General features: G+C 36.2%; 1 protein-coding gene across 2 annotated transcripts in view; it reads left to right on the plus strand.

Moving 5' to 3' along the window:
• The first annotated feature begins 1,739 nt into the window (after positions 1-1,739).
• The window catches only part of si:ch211-243j20.2 (uridine-cytidine kinase-like 1), a 27,715-nt gene continuing 7,400 nt past the window's right edge, over positions 1,740-22,054 (plus strand). The window contains exons 1-11 of one of the 2 annotated variants that reach the window (XM_048207459.1): positions 1,740-1,894; positions 3,116-3,312; positions 5,625-5,731; positions 7,046-7,216; positions 8,191-8,262; positions 12,710-12,899; positions 13,143-13,204; positions 14,973-14,989; positions 17,803-17,901; positions 20,086-20,179; positions 20,408-20,470. In XM_048207459.1, the coding sequence (XP_048063416.1) occupies positions 1,776-1,894; positions 3,116-3,312; positions 5,625-5,731; positions 7,046-7,216; positions 8,191-8,262; positions 12,710-12,899; positions 13,143-13,204; positions 14,973-14,989; positions 17,803-17,901; positions 20,086-20,179; positions 20,408-20,470 (1,191 nt within the window). In that variant the 5' untranslated portion in view covers positions 1,740-1,775. Of the gene's footprint in view, positions 1,895-3,115; positions 3,313-5,624; positions 5,732-7,045; positions 7,217-8,190; positions 8,263-12,709; positions 12,900-13,142; positions 13,205-14,972; positions 14,990-15,898; positions 15,919-17,802; positions 17,902-20,085; positions 20,180-20,407; positions 20,471-22,054 lie in introns of both variants that reach the window. The other variant, XM_048207458.1, reaches the window with a different exon arrangement.

Raw genomic sequence — 22,054 nt, forward strand, 5'->3', positions numbered from 1 at the left:
CGTGACGCAACCAGTGCACACAAAACGTCTCACATAGGCACTGTTTAAAAAACAAACAAACATAGGCATATTGTTTAAGCAGTAATGCTAAAACAAAATGTAAAGAAATTGCGGATGTTCATAAACTACTTCAGCAGAAGTTTGGTTTTGCTAAATATTCGTGTAGACCTAAACGTGCGCGTGCCCCCTGTTTTTTTAAAAAAAAAATTTATATAATATAGCCTATCATTGAATTATTCAAATAATAAACAAATATAACAATAGGATCGTTATCTATAGTGTTATATATAAAGTAATAAAATAAAATTAAGTCAAATGATCAAGCGTTTACTATGCGCCACCGCAAGGTATGGCAAGCCGTTTTGACTTTTATTCATTCTCAGGATATGAATTCTTGATATCAACAATTCAATTTTCACTAGTTAAAATGCTAATTCTTGATATCAGGAATTACATTTCCACTAGTAACAATGGCAATTTTTGATATCAGGAATTACATTTCCACTAGTAAGTTAATTTTTGATATCAACAATTCAATTTTCACTAGTTAAAATGCTAATTTTTGATATCAAGAATTATATTTCCACTAGTACAAACTAGAATTCTTGATATCTGTAATTGTATTTTCACTAGTGAAATGTCACCATAGGCTGCCATTCAAATTCAATTGTTGATATCAAGAACTGATATCTTATTAGTTGAAATTCCAATTTCACATATCAGAAATACAATTCTTACTAGTAAAAATAATAATTTTTGATATCAATAATTCAGTTGTCACTAATTGAAATGTCAGTTCTTGATATCAAAAATTTAATTGGTACTAGTAAAAATTTTAATTTTTGATATCAATAATTTGATTTTCACTAGTGACAATGTTAGTTTCTGATATCATGAATGTGATTGTTACTAGTAAGAAAGCCATTTTAGATATCTGAAATTATATTGATATCAGAAATACATTTTCAGATATCAAAAATGAACATTTTTACTAGTAGCAGTTCAATTGTTGATATCAAGAACTGACATTTCATTTCTGACATCAACTAGTGACAATTGAATTCTTGAATTTTTACTAGTAAGAATTGTATTTCTGATATGTGAAATTGGAATTTCAACTAGTAAGAAATCAGTTCTTGATATCAACAATTGAATTTGAATGGCAGTCTTTAGTGACATTTCACTAGTGAAAATACAATTACAGATATCAAGAATTCTAGGAAATTCAAATGTTGATGTCAAGAATTAACATTGTTAAGGCCAGAACACACCAAGCCGAAGCCGACGAACTAGTGGTGATGAAAGCAGACTGTGGGGTTGGCTCACGTCGGCAGCGTCTGTGTCCAAAGTTGCCCTGACACACCAAACCGAGTAGCACGTCAGCTCTGCGCTTGCGTGAGATGAAATGCCTTTCCGAAACAGCAGGCGGCAGTAGCTGAACAGCCAATCAGAATGATCAGATGGCCCGACTGACCGACGAGCTCCAACGCCGATTCAACATTTCGAATTGGCCGAAAAAAAGCCGACGAGGACCAACTTCAGCCGACGGTGTGGAACACACTGAGAAAAACTTAGTCGGCCAATGAAGAAAAACTACAACTGAATTGTTGATATCAATAATTGAATTGTTGATATCAAGAAGTAACATTGTTACTAGTGGAAATGTAATTCCTGATATCAACAATTGAATTGTTGATATCAAGAATTCATATCCTGAGATGTGAATAAAAGTCAAAACGGCTTGCCATAAGCGTGACGCAAACGCACTTCCGGACATGCGTTTCCGCGCGTTCGCGGCACAAAACATGGCGATGACAATGAGCCAAAACGATGTTCAGGTGCAACAGAAAGAAGAAGGAGAGGAGGATGAGCAATCGATGTCTAGATCAGACAGGTGAGTAGATTAGGTGCCTGTCGAGCTCAGCTAATGTGTTAATGTGCTAATGTGATCAGTAACTAATCAGGATGACAAATAAAGAACAGTGATTTGTTGATCAGTGGCGAGAGTACAGCAGGCGACACAGTGTACTTGCTTCGTTTGGTCTTATTATGATTTTTTTGTTTTGTTATCTGGTTAAGATCTGCATACATAATGAGCAGCTTCTATTTCTGGAGCTGCTGGCGTGGCAGATATGCCGCTCATGTTAATGGTAAATGAGTCGAATGAAGATGTATTGCAGTTAAATTTATAGCAGTATGCACAATTAAGATATGAAAACATAAATATTACATTTATTTTGAATGTTAATAGTCGATATTATCCTTTTTTGTTAATCAAAAGGCGAAAATAGGCTATAACAATGCTGAGCTCTATTTGGGGTTTGTTTACATTAAGGGTAACTGAGCATAACATGTCCTTTAGAGTTTTATGTGTGTGTGTATAACCTGATATTGAGAAAATATGGATATTAATACATATTTCCATTACCTTTTAAACACCTTTTGGCCTTCTTTGTAAAGGCCAGTGCCTGTTGTGACATATTCCTTGTATTCCTTCCAAAAAAATCCTTGGAATCAGCAAAACGCATACAACATGTCACAGCACAGACAATAGAATTTCATGCCAACTACCCTTAATCCTCTTAAGCCTAGTCTGTGAATCAAAGCAAACATCCTGACCTTTTCAGCACTACCACTGTGTAATGGACTGTCCTTCAAATTGATGATTCATTAGTGCCAGTGAGTGTCCAGCGTCTGTTCATGTGATGAGAGTCTTACTCAAATGAGGCTCCGGGGTTTGGCTGAGCAGATGTGTGGTTTCCTGGACAGGATATGAAGAAAGGTCCTAGTCCCTCTACCACACTAACATAAATTATCATGTGAGAAGCTCTTTCTGAGGGCATCATAAAGACCCAGATTTCCTCAAGCTCTCTATGAAACAGTGTTCAATAGCTATGCTCAGGTCAGATGGGGCCGTTCATGATTATAAAGGCATATCTGATGGCAGCGTGGACACTCACACTTACTTCTTTGCTCCGTTCAATGATAATTGATCAGGTTTTGATGATTGTACTTGTGTGACATAGCATGAAAAATGTTTGACTAAAGCAAATCCCATTGTGTTGTGTTACTACATAATGTTTTGCATTTTCTTGCCCTCCTTATTTTGTGGTAGTGGCGAGGATTCTCTCGATGGCCTTATGAAACACAGATGTCCCCTTACGCCTTCGCTGTCGCCACGGAAACGGACCACCAGCCAAAGCAAAACGGAGCCTCCACTTCTAAGGACAAATAAGAGAACAATCTACACCGCCGGCCGACCACCGTGGTACAATGTTACTGGGACCACCTTTAAAGAAGCCTTTGTCATAGGTACAAATTATTACAAATCAGTGTTATGTAAAGTGCAATGTATTATCACATTTGATAAAAGCTTACGAAAGCATTGCACAATAAGTAAATTTTTATGAAAATGAAATGGGTGTAATTTAGTTTTTACGGAAGAGGATTTGGGCCAAGCAATAATAAAAAAATAAGACCATCTCAAGATTAAAGTTGTTAAATTTCGAGAAAAAAGTCGAGATAAAATGTTGAGAATAAAGTCGTTAAATTACGAGAACAAATTCGTTAAATTATGAGAAAAATGTTGTTAAATTTCGAGAAAAGTCGAGATAAAATGTTGAGAATAAACTCATTAAATTATGAGAATAAAATCATTAAATTACGAGAAAAATGTTGTTAAATTATGAGAACAAATTCGTAATTTAACGAATTTGTTCTCGTAATTTAACAACTTTTTTCTCGTAATTTAACGAGTTTATTCTCAACATTTTATTTCGACTTTTTTCTCAAAATTTAACAACTTTAATCTCGAGATGGTTTTATTTTTTTATTATTGCTTGGCCCTAATCCTCTTCCGTAAGTTTTCATATTATATTAATACTTTATTAAACTCCTAAGAGACTCGGAGATTAGCAAGTATTGAATAAAGAAGCATGGAGTATGAATAAAAACTCTTAAGACTAATACAGAATTAATGTTTTTGCTTTTTACCTGTTTGGAGAATTATCAATGTTGAAAACAATTGTGCTACTTAATAATTCTGTGGAAGTTGTGATACATTTATTTCAGGATTCTTTGCTGAATAGAGAGTTCAAAAGAACAGCCTTTGGCTTTGATTTCTGAAATGGAGATCTTTTGTAACATTACAAATTCATGTCCTGTCCCTTTTGTTTAATTTAATGCATCCTTGCTGAAACAAACTAGCAATTTCTTGAGGAAAAAAATCATAGTGAACCCAAACTTATTGTATGTATCTTAAATCATGGTTTAAATCTTTCATGAAACTTTCCCAGAAGGCATTAGTATTGCAGGGTTTAAACTTTTGTCACGTGAGAACATGAGCTCTCTCAGGACTGAGCTCTGAGGTCATTAGTATGCAATCCATTACTCACAAAGAGCCTGTCGTACGGGTTACAATTTCACACTTGGATGTGCTCCAGTCAATTATTCCTGTAAAAAAAAAAAAAAAAAGAAGTCTGGTGTGACTGTCATCCCTGCTCGCTCGGTCAGAGAAACTAATAAATCCACCCAAGTGGAATGATCTTCCCTCAACAAAGGTCAGAGAAACAGGGAGGCAAGAGAGAGGGTGTAAGAAGAACACTAAAGCAGTTTTAAGTAACTTTAGTCCATAGATAGGACAATAAGCAGCTTTTTGTTATTATTTCCACTGGTAGTGTATCTTATTTTTTTGTAGTGTTTACTTTATGGCCTTTTATTCTAGAGATCTATCTGATACTTAACTTTATGCTGACCACTACATTTTCAGATACTAATGTCTTACATGACTGGCTTTTGTATCATGTACAGTCAGATGAGTTGTGTAATCCAAGCAGAATTTTTATTTTTGGGTATATTATTTTTAAGGTTGGATGGATCTTGTAATTTATTAAATTAAATAACTATTATATTAGCACAGTGACTCTAAAGCCATGTTGTTTTTTTCTAAATATTTTTTGGGATTTACTCGTATCCATTTTTTAATAAAAAAGTTACCTTGATAAAATAGAGCCAAAATTCATATTTATATCATGATTGTTGTGACAAATAAATGTTTGCACCATAGTGGATGGTGGACAATAACTAGGTTTTGCAATTGCTACTTCAAGAATTGTACAAGTAAAGCTGGGTAACATAAATTACACATTTATACTTATTTACATTGTGGCACATTAATAATATAAACATGATATAATAATAAAAATAAATAATAATAAAATGTATATTTATTTAAATAAAATTAGCGCATTGAATATTTTATTAATGTAATTGTACAGCCCTTTTTTGGGTGTTTACTTTTCTGGTTGAACGGATCCTAATTTATTACATTATTATCTCTATATAAGTTATTTTATATCATATTATTATGTAATATTGTAAAACAATGAATCTAAAGCCATGTTGTTGTTTTTGGGACCTTAATACAAATCGTACAATGTGTCTTGTATTGGTATAAGTTTCTCGAACATTCTCTTGATAAGGGGATTTGCTTGACAGCCATTTTTGAATTCAGATGTTACCTTGATAACATGTCAGCAAAATTCATGGTTATGCCATGATTGTTGTGTCACATGAATGTTTCCATTAAATATTTTCACTTTTTGCATTTCTGGTGTGTCCTGCAGGGCTGTGTGGAGGGAGTGCCTCTGGGAAAACCACCGTGGCCAATAAGATCATAGAGGCTCTTGATGTTCCTTGGGTTGTTCTGCTTTCTATGGACTCTTTCTACAAGGTATTTTTAAACTTAAAAGTAAAAGAATTCATCTGCTTTGGACATCCTGTCCTTTTATGTGAGCAGTGTTCACCAGTGACATTAGGGCTGCATGATATTGAAGAAAAGTGCGATATGCGATAACTCGTTAAATGATGCGATATGCAATGCGATAATGTACAAAACAGAAATTGAATGAATGTAAAAAAAAAATAAAAGTTTTCACCGTATGAAATAAATAATACAATTAAAGCTATGAAAGTTATTCAGCCAAGAGCAGTGAGTGATTTTCTCTCTTTTGTTGTTTGATTAACGTTAATGACGCAGATGGCAGCAGGTTTATTAGGCTGCTGTCACTTTAAGAGCGAATGCACTGACCCAATGTATTGTTACACATGTGTTTTCTTTCTCAACTGTTTACATTAAGTTATGACATAACTGGCTGTTTACGTGAATACTCACCAAGACGGGCATTTTGACATAAAAAATAGGCAGCTTTGTGCAAGTGCGAGTACCGCATTGAGTTATTTATTTTTTTTAACATTATGCATATCACACGTATGTAACAGTCATGTGTCCCATCTGTTCTCTGCTATCTGCATTAACCTAAGATTGACATTACGTAACTTTTTGAAGTATTAAAATCATTCGGTTATCACAAGCCATTGCGATATGCATGTTGCAAAATATGTAGCCTACATTTGCGATATTTTGATAATTTCGATACATTATGCAGCCCTAAATGACATGTTTCACATGTTCCTAGTTTCATTTACAGACCACTGTACCATTAAAGTGCTCGAAATGGAACTTCTTCATGTGTTGAAACTATTGAAGCATTAATATCATTTCCTCCTGCCCCTGTTGGATGTGCTGAAACCCTATAAGGTCTACTCATCAATCCTTATTTGGTTTAATGGCATATCCTTCAGCCTATTAGTGGTCTAATTAAGTGGTTCAGTCAGTGAATCATCTGTTTCTCTCCATGGTGGGAATTCTACAGGGCACTTTCCTTGAATAGTGCCCTTTTTCTGCTCCATCGTAAAAAATATAATCTTTAAGGCCTGGGTATACTTCATTTTCCACGTTCTACTCCATCTAGTGGGCATCTGCGCATCTATTGGGCTTTGTTTTCAAGCGCTAAAGTCACTCGTACACGGCTGTTGTACACGCACCACAAAAATTGGGCTGCATGCGGACAGTATGCGCAGATGTCCCTCCGGACCCTCCTTTTCATGCAAATTATGTCATGGGAACCACTGAGGAAAGGCCCGAAGTATACTTTGGGCTTTAGTGTTATCGTATTTTTAACTTCCTTTTCTTGCCGACTTGCAGGTTTTGAGTAAAGAGGAGCAGGAGTTGGCGGCCAAAAACGAGTACAACTTTGATCATCCTGATGCCTTTGATTTTGAGCTGCTGGTAACTGTGTTGAGAAAACTGAAAAAGGGCAAAAGCATCAAAGTGCCAGTGTACGACTTCACCACGCACAACCGTCGCAAGGAGTGGGTAAGCATGTGTGCGATAGCCTTGGTTAGTATGCATGAGCCTATGTAGACTCATGAATACTACTTATTACCTTGTTTTCCCCTGCAAAATAAAGCTGTGCCGTTTCTGCATCACCAAGTAGAATTATTTAGGGACTGTGCTGCTTTTATTGTCTTCCTAAAATTTAAGGTTTAATTTCTCCATAAATGGGTCGTAATGTTGATGAGCGATAAAGGGAGATCTCTGTGGCATATGCAGTCCACATGTGCTGATCAATACAGACCGAGTGGCCATTGACGGGAAGCCTCATGGTAGTGCATCTGTCTTAATGGGATCATGACACCATCAGGGTTCCCCTCATTCTGAAGCAGGGAAGCATGGAGGAAATGCATCACTGCACGCTTCCACAGTCCCTCCCTGCTCTGCCTCAGTTTATTAACATCATATTTGAACTGAAAAATAGTTTTAGTCCAAAACAAGCACTTCAAGGCATTTTTCTGGGTGCTTTGTGTACATTATTTTTTGGATATTTTGATCAGTTAGGGTATAAACCAGGTTTTATATTAAAAAGCTCTATATAATTAATTAATTATATGCCATAATTGATTAAATATTTCATCAGTGCATTTCCTTGTTTAGGGCTGGGCGATATATCACATGTGATTGTCACGCGCATTTCGTCAGTAAAGCCGGTTCCCTGATTACCGCTAAATCGCCATCACCTGCTTTCAAATGTAGCGGCATTTAATAGACAGAGCCGTAGATCACTGACAAGCCACGCAATATCGCTTTCATATCGCATATGAATCGCCTTCGATAATGAACGCGATATTGCGTAGCTTGTCAGTGAACTACGGCTCTGTCTATTAAATGCCGAACCGGCTTTACTGACGAAATGCGCGTGACAATCGCATGCGATATATCGCCCAGCCCTACTTGTAATTTAACTTGTATCGTATCTGGTCATTTGATATTCTTTATGTTCCTCTGTGCAGAAAACGGTCTATGGGGCCAATGTTGTGATATTTGAGGGAATCTTGGCTTTCGCCAACAAGGAGCTTTTAAAGGTAAGCCTCGTATTAAACTTGTCACACTGGACATTATAACAAAGTGTCAGCTATCATCTTTAAGTGTGGTTTGTGATATCACAAAGGGACTTTAGTGATAGATAGATAGAAAGAAGGGAAGAATAATGGAAAGCTTCATAGCCTGATATATAGAAGAGCATCATGGGAGTCATAAAGCAGAGAGGGAAAAATGGAGGTGTAGTAAAAGATAAGGTCAAATAAAAAAAAAAGAGGTGTGTAATTGTAGGAAGAGACGAGAGGGAGTATTACATATTCCCAAAGGTTAGTGATGGATGCTGAATGACAATAAAGTTAGTTCTTTTCTTAAAAGTGATCTTCTGCATCCATGCTGAATTCACTGTTATATTTTCCCCAAAATCAAAATAAAACATTTAAAAATATATTTTGCATGAAGAAATTCTCAATTTCTCAGTAGCTTACCATAATGCTATATAAAATCCTATAAAAAAATTTAAAGATTTAAATTATAAATTAAAAGTATGAAACTATGCATAATGGTATTTGATGTTGCCTTTTATTTATGCCGATTTAAAAAAAAAATGCTTTAATAAATAATATATTTGATAAATACATGTAATAATTTCAATTAAATGCTGTTCATTGAACTTTCTATTTTTCAAAGAAAACTAACAAATATCACCATTTCCACAAAAATATGAACTGTTTTCAACATTGATAATAATTAGAAATGTTTTTTTAACATCAAATCAAATTGTAATGATTTCTGAAGGATCATGTGACACTGAAGACTGGAGTAATGATGCTGAAAATGATCACAGGAATAAATTACATTTTATAAAATATAGAAAGCTTTTTTTTATTTGTAAGAATATTTCACAATGTTGCTGTTTGTACTGTGTTTTTGATCAAAGAAATGCGGCCCTGGTGAGCAGAAGGGACTTTTTGATTTTAAAATGTTTGATTTTAAAATCAATAATTGTTTCCAAACTTTAATAATAACAATTCTATTAATACATTTAATATACTATATTATAATAATTATTATCATGATTATTAAATGCTGCTTTTTTAATTTTACAGAACAATAATATGCATTATTACAATATATGACATATCTTTTAATGTGATAAATATATATTATTTAAAAAAAAAAGGTGCTGGGGTGTGGCTTGGGTGCAGGGTCAGACTTTCCTGCTTTTTTTTTTTATCTCTAGCTGATCACATGCCTGATATAGTGTTTGTGTGTGTGTGTGTGTGTGTGTGTGTTTTTCCATCGCAGGTTTGGTCTTAAATTTCATGGAAGGTGGTATTATAAAGGTCTTAAAAAGTCTTACATTTAATTTGTTCATATCTGCAGATACCCTGGGTAAGATTTTTAACATTTTTTTTAAAGAAGTCTCTTATGATCACCAAGGCTGTATTTATTTGATCAAAAATTTAGTATTTTTTCAGGGTTCTTTGATGAATATGACATTCAAAAGAACAGCAGTTATTTGAAAAAGAAACATTTTTGGAACATTTTTGGTGTCATTTTTGATCAATTTAATGCATCCTTACTAAATAAAAGTTTTTATTTTTTTACTGATTCCAAACTTTTGAATGGTAGTGTATAACATTTATACTTTTTTTATTGTGCAAAAATTATGGTCTTAAAAGTAGGCTTTATTATTATGTAAATGTCTTAATTTTTTCTTTTTGAATTTGGGGTGAAATGATCCTGGAAATTTCACACAGTCTGGTGTGTCTCAGCCTCTGAGTAATTGACCTCATTCCCTCAACCCGACCAGGAAGATGAGATTCCGTCTCTGCTATACCATCTCTGTCTCTCTCCGCAGCCCTGCATATACATGAATACCGGTTAATGGTTAGATAATGAGTTCTAGTCGTCTTCTATCATTTAGGGGAGCAACTGCATCTCTGGTTGAAGAATAGATTTAAAGCCTGGTCCTATTAAAACTGCACAAGGACTGTCCTCGCTTCTCCATTTCCCTCTCCTTATGTTCTTTTCCTCCTGCATCCTGTTGTTTTCCTCACACAATAAAGATGACTGATTCTATCTCTCTTTAATGGTGAAGGTGTGGACTGGCCACAGGAAGTGAATGGGTGGCGTTTATCTACGCCAGCATTGACTGATCCCATTGCCGGGTTTCGATTCTTCCCTGTGCGGAAGTGTCCGGAAATCTATACAAATTAAAACGGGAGTTATTGTGTACGCATTGGCAAAGCAGTTCATCCTGACGTGATTTATGAGCACCGTGCTGCAGACGTGCCGCAGAACAAACGGTAGACGTTTTTGCATCTGTCGGCTAGTATAGATCAGGGTTTTCAGTTTCAACTCTTTCTCATGGCAGGTCTTTGTGAATACAGTGACAGCTCACATCCATTATTTCATTTGAGAGAAATTCGTTGAGGAAGGATGAGCAATGACTTCCTGTCCTTTAAAACTTGATATACACTTGACCTTTTACCCCATTCATATGCGTTTCTTTCACGCCTGCACACAAAGGCTTATAAGTTATACTTCGCCGTGTTGGCAGGGCTGCTGGCACTGCTGTTTAAGGGTGTTGGATTGTTTATCGTTGCCCTGAAATTTAATGCCTTTGGCGTATCTTGTGAGCTCGCTGAATGATATTCATTTTCAGCATCAGTGTCAGCACCAGCGGTACATCTTGGCTAGTTGGCGTTATGCTGCACTACATTGCTTTGATTGATCCTGACTTCTACTTTGCTGAGCTGCTTTTTAAAACATCCTATCACTTTGCTCCGTCGAAAGATCTGATGTGTGTTTTCAGTAACAGGAACCGTGGAGGATAGACAGTAATAGGTCCTGGAAGGATTGTACCTGCCTTGCAAAATTTCATTACTTTGGACTGGAGGATATTGAGGTTTTTCCTGATGAGCCAAAACATTATGACGACCTGCCTAATATGCTGCTGGTCCTCCATGTGCTGCCAAACAGTGCCTACCCCACGAGGCATGGACTCTATGAGACCCCTGAAGTTGTCCTGTGGTGTCTGGAAGCAAGACGTTTGAGGCAGATCCTTCATGTCCTGTAGGTTGTGAGGTAGAGCTGCAGTGGAACATCACACAGATGTTCAGCTAGATTGAGATCTGGGGAATTTGGAGGCCAGGACAACACCTTGAACTCTTCATCATGTTCCTCAAACCATTCCTGAACAATGTGTGCTGTGTGGCAGGGTGCATTATCCTGCTGAAGGGAACACCATTGTCATGAGGAGGTGTATCTGGTCTGCATCTGCAGCAATGTTTAGGTAGGTGGCACGTGTCAAATTTATGTCCACATGAATGGCCGGACTAAGGGTTTCCCAGCAGAACATTGCCCAGAGCATCACACTCCCTCCACCAGCTTGTTGTCGGACCGGACCGGACTCATAGTACCAGGCGACCTTCTTCCACTGCTTCAAGGTCCAGTTCAGATGCTCATGTGCCCATTGTAGGGGCTTTTGACGGTGGAGAGTGGTCATCATAGGTTGACCTATGTGCATCATATGCATATAGATGTGCATCATGTGTTGGCTCGGACCAGACAGCATAGCCTTTGTTGCTTTTGTGCATCGATGAGCTTTGGGCGTCCAACACCCTGTAGCCAGTTTGTGGTTTGTCCCTCCTCGGGTCACTGTTGGTAAATTCTCTCAACGCTGACCGGGAGCAACACACAAGCCTTGCCGTTTCAGAGATACTCTGACCCAGTCACCTTGCCATAACAATTTGGCCCTTGTCAAAGATCTCAGATCTTTATTCTTGCCAATTTCTCCTGCATCCAACACCTTGATTAAAAAGTCTGTTATGCTCACCAAGACTGTTTATTTGATCAAAAATACAGTAAAAACCATAATATTGTGAAATATTATTACAATTTCAAATAACTGTTTTCTATATTAATATATTGTAAAATGTAATTTATTTCTTTGATGGCAAAGCTGAATTTTTAGCATCATTACTCCAGTCGACAGTGTCGCATGATCCTTCAGAAATCATTCTAATATGCTGATTTGGTGCTCAAGAATTATCGATGTTGAAAACAGTTTTGCTTTTTGAGGACGATATTGTTTAGAGGATTTTTTTTAATGAATAGAAATTTTAAACATTTTTTTTTTTAATCTTTTGTAACATTATAAAGGTCTTTACTGTCACTTTTGATAAATTTAATTCATCTTTGTTGAATAAAATATTAATTTCTTTCAAAATAAAATCTTACCCCAAGCTTTTGAATGGTATTGTACACTACCCATAATCCTAAAGAAAAAGCTTCAGAAGCCACCAATGAACTGCTGCGGAAAAATGTGCACCAGAATGCACATAGTTGTGGCCTGGTTGCACTTCGCATTGTAATTATCAAAAGCATTTGTTCATTGCAGGCCTAACCTGCACTTTTTCTCTTGTCTATCACGCATGTCAATTTTTGACATTTTGTACTGTATTTCTGTGTCTGTGTGCCCTTCAGCTGCTAGACATGAAGGTGTTTGTAGACACTGACTCTGACATCCGGCTGGTCAGGCGTCTGAAAAGGGACATCACGGATCGAGGGCGTGACATTGCAGGCGTCATTAAACAGTACAACAAATTTGTCAAGCCAGCGTTTGAACAGTACATCGAACCCACTGTGCAGGTTGCCGATATTGTGGTCCCAAGAGGTAGGTGAATTTGTAAACTGTCAAAACTGCAAAACACCCACCAGTATCAACTATTAAGCATATTTTAGTGGAATGTTACTTGGAAATGTTTTTATTCAGGAATTTAATTAGTACATTATTTAACTGTAAAAACATCCCTAGTTTATAAAGTCAACTTTTAAAGTATAAAATGCATTTGAATTCATTAAGTTATTACATCATTAAATTATAACATTAAAAAAAGTGTTTCTATTGTTGCCCCAGGTGGAGAAAACTTTGTAGCCTTGGATCTGATTGTTCAGCACGTCCACAGTCAGCTGGAAAAGGTATGTAATAAAAATGGCTCCTCAAGTCCTCATTCTCATCTCTTCAACATTGAGAATGGTTAGTTGGTCTGTGCATATAGAAGTGCTGAGAATGGTCAACATGCATGTTGTTATCCCTGCTAGATGATCCATATGCCCCTAACACACACACACACACACACACACACACACACACACACACACACACACACACACACACACACACACACACAAATGTTGCATGCATGTGAATATGAAGCCCATGCCATGGTATAAGTATAATGTGCTCATGGTATAAGTATAGTTTGCCCCCTGGTGGCCATGCTATACCTGTGATATTGTTCTAAGCTGTGTATGCATTGATTAAAACAGGAAAAGTTCAGGCCAGTAATCTTGATCTTCATTTTACAGTCCATCCTCCCCTTTTATAGTCTCTTTTAATGATAGTTTTTGGACAACTAGAATAATTAGGGATTCATTTCTCATAGTTTTGGACCATATAGAGTAGTTTTTTTTTTCTTTCAAATGAGTATCCACAAAACATCAACTTAAATTCATTTGCAACCTCTAAAATTCTGTAATGTCATTTCTAATGAAGGTTGAAATTATGACCTTATATTGTTTCCATTGGGAATTGCCTGGATTGTGAAAAGTGTTCGTACCAGAATAAAGCCTGACCCGATTGTGAATTTGCTAAAATTGTGCCTAAATAGCTATTTGGTTGTTTGGTTAACATTATCCACTTTTTACATGCTCTGATAAGTCGTTCAGATAATATTCTGGGTAACTAGGAGATGTGCATTAGGAAAACAAGTGTAAAGTCAATTTTGGTTTTATGTTGACTTTATGTGTCTACCAAGGTAATTATTAGCAAGACAAAGATGTTAACACTAACTAAGGTTTGGTGAGTGACATTCATGTGCATGTATTGATGACAGATATATTCCACAAAATGGTTTTAGAGCCTCTTTGAAATGTAATCCTTTTCTTGTCTGGCAGGCTGAGTAGTCATGAATTATCCTTAGGTGGAAAATGCTTTTCTCTTCTTCACTCGATCAGTCACAGTGAGGAATGATCTTCAAGACTAATGAACCATGTGCTTTTGTACAAAAGATATCATGCTCTAAAGCCACAGGGCCGCATTGTGTTTCTTATCCAATAGAGGTCAGATTTGAGGTCTGTGTTTTTGGTATAACTGATATTTTGGTATAATTGATATAATGTGATGGTGTGGGTTTTTAATATCCATCCATCCATCCATCCATCCATCCATCCATCCATCCATCCATCCATCCATCCATCCATCCATCCATCCATCCATCCATCCATCCATCCATCCATCCATCCATCCATCCATCCATCCATCCATCCATCCATCCATCCATCCATCCATCCATCCATCCATCCATCCATCCATCCATCCATCCATCCATCCATCCATCCATCCATCCATCCATCCATCCATCCATCCATCCATCCATCCATCCATCCATCCCATTTTATTTGCATTGTTGTAATTATGAGAAATATAAATGTATATTAAAACTGCAAGAATGTGATTTTATCAGGTTAAATGTGTGGTTCAAGAATAGATGATAGTGCCATGAAATATTTTCTGGTATACCATGGAGAGGGTGAGGGCTGACTGTTTGGAATGGCTTTTTCTGAGTGAATATCTCATTTCATGAGTTTGTCTTTTTTTCTTTTCTTTTTGTATTCTTCTCCTCCTTGTGTGTGTTTGTAATGAAATACTTGCTAAACCCTCAACCGATTGCTCTAACCATCCCAGCGTGAAATCACAGTGAGGTATGGCTGCTTTTCCCCTCATTCCCTTCCATCTCTCTTTCCTTTATTCTTTAAATCTCAGCTTCATCTGTCCATTGTTCCTCAAACCTGCAGAGATGCAAATGGAGACAAAAGGTAAAGACTTGCTCTGGCTACGGTGTTCGATACACACGACTACACTAAACAAATGAAATTGTGAAATCTTACAATTTAAAATAACTGTTTTCTATTTGAATATATTTGAAAATGTGATTTATGTGGCAATGCTGAATTTTCAGCATCATTACTCAAGTTTTCAGTGTCACATGAAATCATTTGAATATGCTGATTTGCTGCTAAAGAATTTTTTATTATTATTGATGTTAAAAAACAGTTGGGCTTCTTAATATTTTTTTTGGAAACCATGATGCATTTTTCAGGATACTTTTGATTTAAAAAACAATGTAAAATAGAACAATTGAACAATTTGATGCATCCAAAAAGTAGAGACTGTTTGTTAAGAACATCAATAAATTGCACAAAATTGATGTGAAGACAAAATAAAATAGTTTTGTGAGCAAAACACCATAGCTTCATGGTGTACCTTTTGTCTCCACCTCCACTGTTATTTTGATGCTGTTGCTAACACAGGGATGGGCCTATTTCAGTGGTTATTCTCTTCAGGTACTGTGCAGCTTGCAAACCTCATCGATACATTACGTCTCAATATTAAGACGTCTGATGTCATTTAATAATTTTATTCAGGCCAGCGGCAGCATTTCAACTGAAAACCACTGACATACTCCCCAGACCTGAGCTCATCTTGGCTGTAATCTGTCCCATCTGTTCCGTATAGACTTTAATCAGGTCGTGTTCTTTTCTCCCCCTCCCTCTCTCTTTTCTCTGTCCCGTCATCATTGTCTCCCAATGATCATTTATTCCCTTCTTCAGAGGAAACTCCGCTGGGATATGTGAGGATAAATTCTTGCATCCTCTCGCCTTTCTTTTTTCCGTTTCCTTCATGTTATTCGTTTTCATTTTCTTGGATCCATCCTTCCTCACTTTATAAACACATGTTCTGCTCCTTTAGTAGTAATTGGCTTTTTTTTTATTGTTGTTGTTTGAAATTTTTTTTTCATCTTGCTTGTTTGTTTAACTTGGCTTCGTCTTTTCAGAATGGGCATTCACGCTGTCGATCTATCACAATGTCCTAACCAGCCTCAGCAGTGACAAGATATTCTGTCCCTTGTTTTCTATTTTTGTGACATTTCGCCTAGTTGTAGCCACACCCACAATGAAATCTAATTGGTCTAAAATCCTGCTCCTCAAAACGTTTTTTTTTTTTGTGTCGACAAATTTTTGTCGCTGAACACATTTCACTTCACTCCTGGTTAGGACATGGTGTTTTTCTGTATGGGATTATGGGCTGAGGTTTGGTGAAAACAGCCACAATGAAGGAAATTTAGCAGCTAAATATATTAATGACTCAGTTATTTTTCTTTATGTGATTATCGTAGGTTGTTGTGCACTGTAGAGGGCAGCTCTCTCAGTCCTTGCTTACAGTAATTGAGCACAGTAATTGAGTATACACTCTAAAAAATGCTGGGTTAAAAACAACCCAAGTTGGGTTAAAAAAATGGACAAACCCAGCAATTGGGTTGTTTTAACCCAGCGGTAGGGTTAAATGTTTGGCCAACCTGCTGGGTAGTTTTATTTAAACCAACTATTGTTTAAAAATTGCTATACTGTATGGCTAGCTTAAAATGAACCCAAAATAGTTGGGAAATTAAAAACCAGATGCAATTAGAGGCAACAATAATAGACAAAAGGTGAATGTTTATTAATAAGCTTTAATATTTTATTAATATAAATTTAATAGTTTAATAGTTTATTAATATAAATGTATTATTATAAATGTTTATTGTTTAATAATTATTCATTGAACATTAATAAATGTTCATTTCCAACATACTTTGGGTTAATTTTAATTAAGCAGTACAGTAATTTTTAAACAATAGTTGAGTTAAACAAAACTACCCAGCAGGTTGGGCAAACATTTAAGCCTACCGCTGGGTTAAAACAACCCAATTGCTGGGTTTGTCCATTTTCAACCCAACTTGGGTTGTTTTTAACCCAGCATTTTTTAGAGTGTAGGTTCAGCCCTAAACCATCTTGTTGGTTTTATTTAATATCTCATTATTTCACAAGCAGTGTACCCTAAAATTAAAACTGTCATTTACTCTCCTTCAAGTATGACTCTTTTCTGCGAAACATAAAAGGAGGCGTTTACAAATGGCAGTGTGAAAAATCCTGCTTAACATTTTCTCTCCTTTGTCAAGAAAGAAAGTCATACATGTATGGATTGAAATGAGAGTGAGTAAAAGTTGCACTGTTTCTTTAATGCTTGTACATCAGATCTTTGGTTGCAATACCCTCACTTCTGTCTACTTATTTAAAGGCCCATTCACACCAAGTCTGATAGTTAGATAGATGATGCACACACTTATCACACTCTCCTTGTACTTAGAAACCAGCTATATTAACATGTGTCCGACACATAACCCAAGTTAAAATCTTATCGGGCGAGAGTGATAAATTTGTTTAAATGATACCGTTGTTTCATTTTAAAATGTGTTCAGAATGGAAATTCTGACTTGAAGTGAATCGGCCTTAACTCTACATTGACCTGCTACCATAACACTTCAAGCTTGCTTTTCAAACCATATTTGCACTGGGAAAAAGTCAAATATTATTATATTTGTCTCTTTTCCGTTAACGAAACATGTGGTGTGTTACTTTTTGTTTGCAACATGGAAAAAAGGAATGTTGACATCTCATATCCATGTGCCATGTAGATCAGCCCTGGCATCTGCCCATCAGGGCCAGCCTCTACCCAAGACTCTGAGCGTCATGGAGAGCACCCCACAGGTCAGAGGAATGCACACTATTATCAGGTATGAGCTCACTGTTCTTATGAATACTGAAGTACTTATGTTCACATTACAGAAGCACTTCAACTTTTTTTTGTAATATATTTTGTTTATTTACACTACCATCCAAAAGTTTGGGGTCAGTATTTTTTTTTTAAAAGAAATTAATGCTTTTAATTTTATTCATCAAAGGCGCAATAAATTGATAAAAAGTAACAGTAAAGACATTTATAATATTACAAATATTTCTCTTTCAAATAACTTTCTATTCATCAAAGAATTCTGAGAAAAATGTATCATGATTTCCATAAAAACCTCTTTTCATCATTGATTATTATAAGAAATGTTTCTTGAGCAGCAAATCAGCATATTAGAATGATTTCTGAAGCATCATGTGACACTGAAGACTGGAGTAATGATTCTGAAAATTCAGCTTTACCATCACAGGAATAAATAAATTTTTTAAATAAAAGTTATTTTAAATTGTAATTACATATCACAATATTGCTGTTTTTATTGTATATTTGATCAAATAAACTTTCAAAAACATTAAAAATTGACCCAAACTTGAAAGTTTAGTTTCATATTAATACATTTTAATTTAAAGAATTTAAAGATTCAATTTATGGTTTAATGTTGTTGTTTTTTTTAAATTAAAATACAGGTGCTGGTCATATAATTAGAATATCATGAAAAAGTTTTTTTTTTTTAATTGTAAATTATTTGTAAAAATGAAACTTTCGTATATTGTAGATTCCCTACATGTAAAGTAAAACTTTCAAAAGTTTTTTTTATTTATTTTTATTTTTATTTTGACGATTAGAGCGTACAGCTCATGAAAGTCCAAAATCCAGTATCTCAAAATATTAGAATATTTCCTAAGATCAATCAAAAAATTGATTTTCAAAACAGAAAAGTTCAAGTTCTTTAAAGTATGTTCATTTGTGCACTCAATTGACTTTGCATTGACTTTGCACTTAATAAAACACAATGGACCAACACCAGCAGACGTCACGGCCCCCCAAATCATTACTAACTTCAGAAACTTCCCACTAGACTTCAAGCAGCTTGGATTCTGTGCCTCTCCAGTCTTCCTTCAGACTCTGGGACCATGATTTCAACATGAAATGCAAAATTTACTTTTATCTGAAAAGAGGACTTTCGACCACTGTTCACTGTCCAGTTCTTTTTCTCATTAGCCCAGGTAAGATGCTTCTGACGTTGTTTCTGTTTCAGAAGTGGCTTGGTAGTCTTTTTCCTGAAGATGTCTGAGTGTGGTGACTCTTGATGCGCTGACTCCGGCTTCATTTGACTCATTGTGAAGCTCTCCCAAGTGTTTAATCGGCTTTACTTGACAGTATTCTCAAGCTTGTGGTCATCCCTGTTGCTTGTGCACCTTTGCCTACCCAATTTCTTCCTTCCAATCAACTTTGCATTTAATATGCTTTGATACATCACTCTGTAAACAGCCACCCCATTCAGTAATGACCTTCTGTGACTCTCTTTGTGGAGGGTGTCAGTGATTGTCTCCTGGACCATTGCCAAGTCAGCAGTCTTCCCCATTAGTGTGGTTTCAAAGAACAAGAGATACCCGGAATTTATACTGTAGGGATGGTCATTTAATGAAACTCAAATGTTAATATTTTGAGATACTGGATTTTGGACTTTCATTAGCTGTACGCTCTAATCAACAAATTAAAAAAAAAAAAAAAAAAAAACTTTTGAAATGTTTTACTTTACATGTAGGGAATCTAGAATATATGAAAGTTTCGTTTTTTAAAATAATTTACAATAAAAAAATGAACTTTTTCATGATATTCTAATTATATGACCAGCACCTGTATATTATGAAAAGTCACAAATAATAATGATTTACATTTCACAAAACACATTTTTAATGTCAAGTTAGATGTTTTACTGAAAGTAAAACTGTGCAGTTCAGTAAGTGTGTCAGATGTTGATTCAGTAACCACTCCAGTATAAGTGTAAGTAGAGAGCAAAATGTATCATTGTGAGTTGGACTTGAGCAGGCCGGCAGCAGCTTGGGTTGTATTTGTATGTTTTGGGCCACTGATGTTTGTAATTGGGTAATTAAAATAATATAAGGAACCCTACAGAACTGTGGTTCCTGTTAACAGTATCATACTCTCCTCCAAAATGCACATCATCTCTGGTGTTTATTATTAACTGTGTCCCCTCTGCCCCCAGGAATAAAGAAACCAGTCGGGATGAATTTATTTTCTATTCAAAGAGATTAATGAGGCTTCTCATAGAGCATGCCCTGTCCTTCCTGCCGCTGAAGGTGAGTGCACCGTCATTAATGACCAACTACTAACTTTTAAACCTGATGTTACGAGCTCTGGATATTGGTCATAATACAGTGATACATACGCGTGTCAGGCAGCGCCCCCACAGACAAATAAAATTTTTATGGTGTGAAGTGAAGCAAGTCTTTATTGAAGATTATAGCACATGTTTGTTCCATCACTTCCAAATTCCAACACTGATTCTTATTTCCTCTTCTCTCTAGCCGGTGTCTGTTGAAACTCCTCAAGGAACTGTATATGAAGGGAAGAGGCTGAGCGGGAAAAGGGTTTGTTTATTTGAAGATTAAAATGTGTACATGCTTTGGTGAAAAAAATGACTAGATCAAATCAGGGTTATTGTTAAGGGTGTGTTCACACTTGGCATGTGTGGTTCTATTAAAATGAACCTTGGTGCGATTGCTCTGTTAGTGATGTTCATTTGAATAAATTTGAACGCTGCCATCCAAACCCTTGTGTGCACCAAACAAGCGGACTGAGACCGCTGAAATTGAGTCTCAGTCCACTTCCAAATGAACTCGAATGAAATAAGAACTCAACACAGACCAAAGGCATGTAAACACACCAAAAGCAGGACATGATGTCACAAGATGCGACCCTAAAAAGGACAGAATGCTCAAGCATACATGTTTTTTTTATCATCGTCGTCGCGATGTTGCCTATCACAGTTCGGCACAGGCATCAGAACCGCATCTCCTCACAGCAGATCTTCGTTTGTGTGTGTGACGGAGGGATTCCTGCCTCTGTTTTGACTCCTTTACACATTTTTATAAGCTCTTCATTAGTTGTCAACCCCATTTTGTATCTTTAGGTTCGGTGCTAAAAATGACAGTGTGAACGCTAAACGAACCAGGACTAAATGTATTGTATTTTTATGGTCCGGACCAAAAGAACCAAGAAAACCGAACTACAAGTGTGAACACACCCTAAAACTATTAAAAACTTTTCTGTTAATTGAAATAAAGCTAAAATAAAATATAAATATTAGTTGAAAAACTTAAAGGTGCCATCAAACATTTTTTTACAAGATGTAATATAAGTCTATGGTGTCCCCTGAATGTGTCTGTGAAGTTTCAGCTCAAAATTCCCCATAGATTTTTTTTTTTATTAATTTTTTTAACTGCCTATTTTGGGGCATCATTAAATATGAGCCGATTTATGCTGCGCAGCCCCTTTAATTCTCGTGCTCTCCGCCCACGGAGCTCGCGCTTGCCTTAAAGGGATAGTTCACCCAAAAATGAAAATTTGATGTTTATCTGCTTACCCCCAGGGCATCCAAGATGTAGGTGACTTTTTTTCTTCAGTCGAACGCAAATTATGATTTTTAACTGCAACCGCTGCCCTCTGTCAGTCAAATAATAGCAGTGGATAGGAACTTCAACTATAACAGTAAATAAAACTTGCTTAGACAAATCCAAATTAAACCCTGCGGCTCGTGACGACACATTAATGTCTTAAGACACGAAACGATCGGTTTGTGTGAGAAACCGAACAGTATTTATATAATTTTTTACCTTTAATACACCACTATGTCCAACTCCGTTCAGCTTCCGGTGTGTGAGGTCTGATCGCACTCTGACAACGGAAGTGTTGTCTCGCGCTCATTGAAGTATATGGGCGAGACATCACTTCCGTCGTCAGAACGCATTTTTTGACCTCACTAACAGGAAGCTGAACGGAGTTGGACATAGTGGTGTTTTAGAGGTAAAAAATGATATAAATACTGTTCGGTTTCTCACACAAACCGATCGTTTCGTGTCTTAAGACATCAATGTGTCGTCACGAGCCGCAGGGTTTAATTTGGATTTGTCTAAGCAAGTTTTATTTACTGTTATAGTTGAAGTTCCTATCCA

This window comes from Megalobrama amblycephala, linkage group LG11 (assembly GCF_018812025.1).
Source record: "Megalobrama amblycephala isolate DHTTF-2021 linkage group LG11, ASM1881202v1, whole genome shotgun sequence".
NCBI lineage: Eukaryota > Metazoa > Chordata > Actinopteri > Cypriniformes > Xenocyprididae > Megalobrama > Megalobrama amblycephala.